At 45.4% G+C, this 9,573-nt stretch overlaps 1 protein-coding gene across 4 annotated transcripts; it reads right to left on the reverse strand.

Moving 5' to 3' along the window:
• Nucleotides 1–2,665: 2,665 nt before the first annotated feature.
• Nucleotides 2,666–7,299, reverse strand: PENK (proenkephalin). Of its 4 annotated transcripts, none has more exons than XM_027638939.1 (3): nt 7,128–7,299; nt 6,501–6,642; nt 2,666–3,647 (listed from the first exon to the last, which is right to left on the reverse strand). In XM_027638939.1, exons 2-3 carry the CDS (start codon nt 6,636–6,638, stop codon nt 2,982–2,984), a joined length of 804 nt encoding a protein of 267 aa, XP_027494740.1. In that variant the 5' UTR covers nt 6,639–6,642; nt 7,128–7,299; the 3' UTR covers nt 2,666–2,981. The 4 variants fall into 4 exon arrangements, with proteins under 4 accessions (XP_027494740.1, XP_027494739.1, XP_027494741.1 ...); XM_027638938.1 differs by having other exon boundaries at nt 7,124–7,299; XM_027638940.1 differs by lacking the exon at nt 7,128–7,299 and adding an exon at nt 6,949–7,074.
• Nucleotides 7,300–9,573: the final 2,274 nt, after the last annotated feature.

Consider the following 9,573-nt stretch of genomic DNA (forward strand, 5'->3'; position numbering starts at 1 on the left):
CCCTGGTGCAGCTTAACACTTTGTCCTCTCGTCCTGTCACTAGTTGCCTAGGGGAAGAGGCCAACCCCCACCTGGTTACAAACTCCTTTCAGGTAGTTCTAGAGAGCAAAAAGGTCCCCCTGAGCCTCCTCCTCTCCAGGCCAAATAACCCCAGCTTCCTCAGCTGCTTATCACAAGACTTGTGCTCCAGACCCTTCACCAGCTTTGTTGCCCTTCTCCAGATTTGCTCAAGTATCTCAACGTCCTTCCTGAATTGAGGGGCCCAGAACTGGACACAGCACTTGAGGTGTGGCCTCACCAGTGCTGAGTACAGGGGGATAATCGCTTCCCCAGTCCTGCTAGACATGCTATTTCTGAGTCAAGCCATGGTGCCATTGGCTTTCTTGGCCACCTGGGCACACTGCTGGCTCATGTTCAGCCGCTGTCAACCAGTACCTCCAGGTCATTTTCTGCTGGGTAGCCTTCCAGCCACTCTTCCCCCCAGCCTGTAGTGCTGCATGGGGTTATTGTGGCCAAAGTGCAGGACTCAGCACTTGGCCTTGTTGACCCTCATACTGTTGGTCTTGTCCCTTCTATCCAGCCTGTCCAGATCCCTCCAGAGCTTTCCTACCCTCCAGCAGATCGACACTCCCACTCAACATGGTGTCCATGAATTAGCTAACAGTAGACTCAATGCCCTCATCAATAAAGATATTAATCAGGACTGGCAGACAGTACTTGTGAGTGGACACCAACTGGATGCAGCACTATTCACCACCACTCTCTGGGCCCAGCTATCCAGTCAGTTTTTAATCCAGCAAGGAGTGCACTTGTCCAAGCCATGGGCTTCCAGCTTCTCTAAGAGTATGCCATGGAAGATGGTGTCAAAGGTGTCAAGTTGAAATAAATTCAAAGGTTTAATAGATCAAAACACTTCATTCTTCAATACACATACTAGGTCTCTAGAACTTTGAAAGTTTTATTCCTTGTTATATTATCAAGATTTTGTTAACTGTGAAGAATGGGTAACAATAACTGGCTAACCCTTTGCATCATCATGTACATAAATGCTTGGTTTACTTTGAAGGCTGGCAAGGGCATCTCTTTGGCTAAATTAGAGGTAAGCAAGTTTTTAGGGAAAAGAAGTGAATAAATTTGGAAGTGAAAGATTAAGGAGGTAATTTTAGTTCTATAGTGTATGTTTGAAGCAAATGTGTTGGTGATGCCTACATCCCATGCATGGGTTTGTGCTCCAGGGCAGGCTCAGTGTGCATAGCCTAAGGTTCTTGTGGATGAAACCACTCAGGTGATGTGTTTCAGAAGCCTGACTGAAACAGCCACTATAGGCAGGTGCAACAGAGAAAAGAATGGGAAGAAGACTTTTCCTGTGGCTGGTGGCATCTTGAAGAACTCTATAGGAAGGTGATAGGGAACACAACTGATTCCTGAAAACACCATGGATCTTCTACAGGCACCTGTAGAAGGTGCCCTCTTTTTTATTGCAGAAAAAAGAATGCCTTACAGCTTACTAAGTCTTCACTGGGATTTTGGCCACTTCAGACCATCTATATGACTCTCTAAGGGCTGGGCCTAAAATCATCACAACTAATTGTATGTGATGAACCTTTTAAGTGCATATTGAAAGACATTTTAATTTTTAAAAGTCCTGAGTACCTAGATGATCATGCTGACCTGAAATTAAAGAAAAGTCAGATCATTAATTTGCCCTTTATGTAAATAGGTAGCACTGTGTAAACTGAAATACAGATACTGAGTGCAGTGTCATAGATGGTTTTGGGCAGAGATGGTGGTCAAGGCAATTTCCATGATGTTAATTTAGGTGAGAAGCAACCAGTAACTAGTAGTAGTAGGTGAGGGAAAAGTGCTCACAAACTAGGTTCTAGAGGGGACAATCAGAATTCTGGAACGAAGTGTACACCAGATGGGATCTGGCCTTTGATATAAGTGCCATCTGTGTAAATGCCAAAGGATCTACAGTATTAGTGTTGGGGTTTTCTTTTTGTTCTCAGATTTACTTATAATGCCTTTGTTTGAAACAGAAAAGACTGACCAGCAGTTTCTTATATTTCGGTAGTGCTGAAGTGACTTATAGCAGCTGACGAATCAAACACAAAGCTGTGCCATGGCAAACCATTCATCAGTTGCCCTGCAAAATTAGGATTTTGAAGGGTTTTTTATGCAGTTTTGGGTCATGTTTATTTTGCACAAACCATCTTACCACTTTTAAATTAGTGTTTATTACTTAGTACAATCCTATATTGGATGTATAAAAAAGGTGTAACTAATCAAACATGTCATTGTGTTGGGCACTGGAGAAATGTTTTTAGTGCTTAAAGTCAAACACACTTGTGATTTGCTTTTTTTTTCATGTGAACTGGCTGAACGCTATGAACTATAAATTTAGGCTTTAAATATTTATTCTATTAACTGATTAAAATATAAGCAGCTAGAGCAAATACAGTTATATTTGCTTTAGAGTTGTTTATTTTTCTAGCGTCTTAAGAAATTAAGAAAACTAAAGACAAAAATGTGTTTCAGCTGTTGTGTGTGCAGTACAAATTCTGTAGTTACAGAAAAAAGGTTGGAATTGCTCTGATTGCTTAAAGAAAAATTGAGATGATATTTGATTAAATGACTGAGAGAAGAATAAATAACATTTCAGAACTTTTGCAGTTAGGATGAAGAATTTATTGTATATACAGTTAAGCAGCTCTACTGTAGATGTACTTCCTCTTTAAAGAAAATGAATACAGTATTCAAAATAGTTCTAGCATGGAAACTACAATACAGACTGAAACTTGACTAATCCAGAAATTAGTTATTTGTCTTGAAAGAACACAGAACCTGAAACAACAAAATGCAGGTTGCATCATTAACCTAGGACAGTAAAAAACTGTACAGTACAAGCAACACGTTACAATAAGTTATGACCAATAAGGCAGTCTTTCTCATTTAGGACAAAAGGGATGAAGGGAAAGGTATTAAAATCTCATAAATCCACCATATCTCTTTTCCATCTCTGGGACTTCTTTGGAATAAGTTTCCCTATCTTCTTCTGAAGGGAGAATGGAGTCGGCGAAGCGCTTAAGAAACCCACCATATCGTTTCTGGTAATCCAGCCACCATTCTGGTCTGCCCACTCTTCTCATGAAACCACCATATCTCTTTTGCAGCTCTTTGGCTTCGTCTTCCAATTCAGGGCTGCGCTTAATGCTTCTCATGAAGCCTCCATACCTTTTGCTGACATCCCCGTCGTTTTCATTTATGTCTCGAAAATGTGCTGCTTCAGGGTTATCCTCTGTTCCTAGAAGCTCCTTCAGCAGATCAGAGGAGTTAGCAAGGGCATCATCATCTGAGTCTTTCTTCATAAACCCTCCATACCTCTTAGCCAGGATTTCTCCTCCATTAGCTTCATCCTCTGGTTCTGCCCGATAGAGCTCATCCATTTTCTTCATGAACCCCCCATATCTTTTCATGAAGCCTCCGTACTTCTTCGCAAGCAAATGGTTTTCATCCAGCTCTTTCTTGTCTCCTGGAGCAATGTTGCCATCCTCAGAAAGATCCAGTTTTGCCAGTTGCAGGAGCTCCTTGCAGGTCTCCCAGGCTTTGGCAGAAGGCAGTTTTCCTTCACATTCTAGTGTACATGCCTGAAAAATTGATGCAGTTTACTGAGAATGATCTGATAGTAACAATCACCTCACTGCCACCTTATCTTAGGTTTACTTGATTATAAAAGCCATGAGCGAGCCTCTCTTTGTGAGTGGCTTGGAAGAACTGTTCTTTGTGAACAGTTGATTTTGTACCTGTCTGTTCTGAAGTTCCTCATATCCCTCCCTGAAGGATGTGGTAATCTCTACTCTAAGAGACAGAATACTAGACAAGGTGGATTGTGGGTCCTGTATGTCAAGGCTGCCCCTAAGTTTCTGTTTCAAAGGAAACCACATGTATAGTTCCTGTATTCCCTCACACTCACGTGAGTTATGAATTTTTCTTTTAAATTTACTATTGAGAAGCTATAAACCAATTGTGATTTGCTTTATAATGCAAGTTAGAAGTGTATTCAGCCTTCATAATTAAAAATAACATTCAGAAATTTTAGAAAAGAAGTGGCACAGCATGGTCATTGCAAAGAAGCCAGCTACACTGTACTGTTCAGTATCTTCAATACACTGCACAGCTTTAAAGGTTGTATTTCTGTGTGTTGTGATTAGTTTCTCTTCACGGAACAGACCTTTCAAACATGTACTAATAGAAATGTAGAAATACAGGCTCTTTTGGGCAGGATCAAAGCTCTTGTTTTGCTAGTCGGAAAGTAGTGACCATCGAAAAGAAGGAAAAAAATCCTAAGCTGTGTTGTTTCTGACTGTACTGAAAAATGTTCAGACTACAATATAAAAAAAATTTTCAGTACCTGCATGCATATCTCATAACCTGTCATGTGAAGATAATAACATACATATTGTATATTGTGTCAGGGGAATTTACTTCTTGTGGAGTAATATTCTTCAGTTGCAAGAAAAGGTGAAACTAGTGGTTTTTTTGCTCTTGTCCATGGTTTTCATACCACAACAAGTAAAGAAAAAAATCATTAATATTTTCCATAAGAGAAACACTTATTCCGACTATAGATGATGTTTTCTAAGGATCTCAACATGCTTTAAAATGTGGAATTAAACCCCAGCACAGTTCTTTCTAATAGCCCATTGTCCATCTCTGGCCTTACCTGTCTCTTGAGTCTCACTTAAATATGATTTTTTTGTATGATCCCAAGAAAATCAAAGAGATGCATTTTGCAACACAATAATTTAACTGGCACTACATGCTTATTGCTATATATTATAGTCATGCTGTAAAGAAAATAAAATCTCAGCTTCAGTCTGATTTTGGAATTGCTTTAAATCAAAGCAAGAATAGGTCTTTCACCTTCTCAATTAGTTTTAATAACCTCCTGTTACCAGATAAACATACTCTATCTTAGAGGTGTGAATGACCAGGCACAGAGTGAAAAAACCTTGTATCTTAAACAGATACAATGTGATAAAACCTCTTATCATGTTACTACATGCTAGCATCTAGAAACATTAGTTTCTAAAAATTGTTCATACATGTTAAACAAATACAAGATATGCTACATTGATTCTTTACGTATTTAGCTAATAATTGTTGTTACTGAATGGCACTTTGATTCTTTCTTGAATTATTACTGAAGGGGTGCAAGAGAGACTTTCATTACAGACATCCAGAACATATACTCCAAAAAGCACATATCCTTCCCTCCCAAAGGGCTAACTACCACTTCCCCCCCCACAGTCGACATTAAAGGTAAAATTTGACTGAAGTCTAATGTAAGCAAAAAAAAAGCATAGGAACTATTTTGCCAGCCACTCAAAGAATAATACCTTTATGAACCTGCTGTGGTTAAGTGTTCTTGAGGATTTTGAGTAAGCTGAAGTATTCAGTGGTTCCCAATTCTGTTTAGACTAGAATCCTTCCTTTTGCATGCTCCCAAATAACCAGTGACGTGACAGGAACAAAACTTTTCAGATCATTTAGATGTGCCAAGAGTGCGATGCCTCAATGTGCATGTATTTGAGATCAGAACCGCAGATGCCACTGGCAAAGTACTCCGTAGCCAGAGTGCCCACCTTCTTCAGGGAGGGTGAAGGACCCCAGAATTTCACCTACCCCAATCCTTAAATTACAAGTTGAGTTGCCTCTGTGACTTTGAAATAATTTTAACATCATAAAAATAAACTCCCCTTGCATTCTGGAGTCAGCAAGATTTGTCTCAGATTTGCCACTGTCAAAGGGATCTTTCACAGGCATGGTCCTAAGGCTGTGCAGCACAGTGCAGAGAAGAGGATCAGCGGGAGCTACTGCTACTCAAATTAGGCTTTAACCGCACCTTTTTTTTTTTTCTTCTTCTGAGGTTTTAGGCAGGTCCGCTGCTTTTCAGCTGGACGGCCATCCTGCCGGGAGAGCTCTCATCTTATCGTGGAGCCCTCATCCGAGGGTCAGGACCCCCACTCCCGTCCCTCATGGCTTCCCCTCTCCCTCTCCTGCAGAAATGCCCTCCATTCGGATTTTCTTTCCTCCTAATGTTTTCGCTCGGTTTTTTCCTTGCTCCCCGTGGGGCTGCTCGGCGCCTGGCGGTTTTCGTTCCCATCCCCGAAAGCCGCTGCTCGCTGTCGGGCAGCGGAAGGGTCGGGCGGGCCGGGGAGGGTCTCCTCGGGGCGCGCTGTGTTTGTGTCGGCGCCCTCCCGCCCCCGCCTCGGCCTCTCCCCAGCGCCCCGAAGCTCGCTCCTGTCTCCCTCCCCCCTTCAGAAAAAGGTCTTCCGAGCGACCCAGGCCACTTCCCTCACTATTTATTTTTGTTATCTCGCTGCTTTGTCCCCCCTCCCCTCTTCCTCCCTCGCAAAGTTAAGGGCGAAGCGGGGACCAGTCCCTGCCGAGGGGTGGCCGCGGCACTGCAGCGGCCGGGCGGCCCCGCTCCCGCTTACCAGGGGGTGGATGCCAGAGCGCGGTCCCAGGCGGTAGGCGCAGGCGGCGCAGTCGCGGCCGCAGTCGGCCCTCGCCCTCGGAAGCAGGCAGGTGCTGAGGGCCAGCAGCGAGCAGCCGAGTCTCAGGAGCAACGCCATGGGGCTGCAAGAAGGAGAGATCAGCCGGTAGCCGCCTCCCCCCCGCCCCCACCCCCGGCACTGCCTCCCGCAGCCTCCGAGCAGAAAAAGGCGGCACGAAAGAGTTCAAACCAACTCCGGTAACTCACACGCTTTGTGGAGCCGGGGTGGTTGCGCTTGCGAGGTAAGCGGGAGCTTAAGGAAAGCAGACGCTTGACAACTGCAAGGCAACGGACCTGCGTTCGGAGCAGGAGAGGACCGGAAAGATGAAGCGCCCAGAAGCTCCCGTCAGGTAAAAGTGTTCGTCCCCAAACATTTTGTCCCTTCCTACCCGCAAAGCCGGCGTCAAAGGGGGAGAAGAGACGCACCGCGGAGCGGCACGAACGGGACCCCAGCCCCTCCTGGGAAAGGTTTCCCACCAGGGACGCCCCGACGACTGGCATCAGCCCTGGCAGAGCCGCCCGGCCCTCCCTCGGCCCCCACCGCGAGCCGAGCAGTTCGCTCACACACAGGCTTCCCTCGGGGCTCCCGGGAGTTGCTGGAGGAAGAAGCTGAGCCTTGCTGAAGCGTCCGCGTCGGAGCCGCTATTATTTGTAGCGAGGCCGAGCAGCCTCTGGAGGAACCCCGGGGGAGGCAGGCACAGCCGGGGGGCGCCGAGCCGAGCGCCCGCTGCCGGGGCCAGGCGCGCCGCTGTCGAGCGGAGCAGAGCAGGTACGGGCGGAGGCGGCGGCACTTTATAATTCGTGACCGCGGGCAGAGAGCGGCCTCCCCCAATCGCCGTCGGGCTCCCGCTGACGCAGCGGCTACGACATCCCCCCCGGCACTGCCGCCCCGCCAGCAGTGACTCCAACGGGGCTCGAGGGGTCTGTGTGTGTGTGCGTGTGTGGCTGTGTGTGGCCCTCCCGTCGGGGGGGGGGAAGCGGGGGACCGGCACCGGGAAAGTTATCGGGGGAAGTTTTCACCGGGGGCGGGCGGGGAATGAGACATCGCGTGAGTCATGCGGGGGGTGGGAGTGAGGGACGGGGAAAGGCACCCCGGGGCTCATGGTAGCCCCTCTCTCCGAGGCGGCGGACGCAGGTTCCCGGCAGAGCCTTGCACAGCGCCGTGGAGCGGGATTGATTTTTTGTTTGTTTGTTTGTTTTGGTTTTGTTGTTGTTTTTCTCTCCTTTCTCATTTCTTTTTTTCTTTCCTCTCTACCACCCTGCCAAACCCCAAAGCCGCTGGTGCTGAAGGTCCGTGCTACATCCCTTTCTGGCTCCCTCCCTGGGCCTCAGGTGTAAAACAGTGTTTGGAGGAAGCAGATTTTACTAGAGCGAGCAAGAAGACGAGGGGTTTGATTTGAAACTTTGGATTTCACAAGTATGGGTGGATTTGCATTGTTTTCACAATTTTAGTGGCCAGGAAAACACAAATAAGAAAGAAACAGATAGAGGCAATCCCCCAAGCTACTTCTGCAAAGTTCTCAAGCCCAGCAGCTAGGGCTGCTCACTGCTCTGCTCCGTTTGACATCTTGGGGAACAGGCGTAGAGAGATAACACTGATTCCTGATGCCTCTGTTTTGTAGAGGGCTCTGCCCCAGCCGTGATAAGCTGTTTTTCTTTGACTGTCAGACTCCACCTTTTATTTCCAGCCCCAATTTTTTTCTAGCTGGTCTATGTTTACTTGATCTTGTTTCAGGATTGACCTTCACTTTAAAGAGCATTTTCCCCCTTTCTGATGTGTTTATATTCTCCCTAGTTCTCATTTTGCTGAAGTGAACAAGCTGTGCACTTCAGCAATCTGTCCCAAGACAGGCCATTTTCATGTGAATGTTCTGCTCTTCGTTTGCTATACTTGGAGTTCATAATTTCTGGGTATGAGTGATGGGAACAGAATACAATATGTCAGTTGAAATTTCATTAGGACAGTAATGTGTAATTATGTTCCCTGGAGGAAGAAGACACCTCAATTTATACCTCCTCGGATCTTATTCGCCTTTCCTAATGCTGCAGTACATCGATGTCACACACTCACTGAGATACAGCCAGTTCTTTATCCTTCAGAACTAACAGAAAATTCAGTACTATTATTGTATGGAAATTGTGCTTTTTGCCACCAGTCTTTACACCAGCTGTCAGACTCAGGTTAAGGATGCTCAAATGCATGCCTGAATTTTCAGAAATACATCCATTCAAGCCAAAGACATCACTCTTGCCTATAATCACTGTATGTGAGAAGAGAATTGGGGTCTCTGTTTATGCAGTAATATCAGCCAATTTTGTGAGTGCACCCTCAAGAAAAGAGGTAGACATTTGAAAAATCATCCCAGTGGATATATTTCTGTTAGCATGGGAGGGATCTGCATTTGGAACAATTAGCAAATTCCTATGCCACTGACTCAGCAGGGTTGCTCTCAGGTTTGTTCTTAAATTGGTTAGGGAAGCACTGACTAACTCTAGAGGTGACACATTTGGTGTCTTTTTGCTGTAAAGTTGCTCACTACAAACAGAGCTTTTTGTGATGGACACCATCAAATTAGTCCTGTGGGTCACTTACTGATTTTCAGTTCTGCCATCATTTTATTGGCTTGCACTCTAATAGTCAGCATGGCCTGATGAGACAGATAGCCCAGCAGTGTCCTGATTTTCCTCCAGCAGTGTACATCCCATGTCTCTGGGCTGAATGGCTGTTGCTTTCATCATTCTGCACATGAGTGTCCGTGCTCAGCCTGCTCACTCAGCTCCTCAGCCTGCCAAGTCCTTCAGTACTCTATTTAATGTCACTTATTGTGCTTAATCTGCTCGTGATGAAAACCAGCCAGTGTTAGAATCTCACTGTGTACAGAGGTGTAGATAATCCCTGTAGGTAAAATACAGAGTATAACAGGAAAAGATGAAGGATGAAGTAAGAGTAAAGCATATAAAAGGATCAAATAAAAGGCATGTAAATTCTCTGTAGAAGTAGAGTAATGGAGAGG

This window comes from Corapipo altera, unplaced genomic scaffold (assembly GCF_003945725.1).
Source record: "Corapipo altera isolate COAL_440 unplaced genomic scaffold, ASM394572v1 49, whole genome shotgun sequence".
Lineage (NCBI taxonomy): Eukaryota > Metazoa > Chordata > Aves > Passeriformes > Pipridae > Corapipo > Corapipo altera.

What these genes read in the sequence shown, in the direction of transcription:
- PENK (XM_027638939.1), bottom strand. Translation starts at nt 6,638, where the DNA reads ATGGCGTTGCTCCTGAGACTCGGCTGCTCGCTGCTGGCCCTCAGCACC. An exon ending in GCTCTGGCATCCACCCCCTG is followed by an intron (nt 3,648 to 6,500) that starts GTAAGCGGGAGC and finishes TCAATTTTTCAG; the next exon opens with GCATGTACACTAGAATGTGA.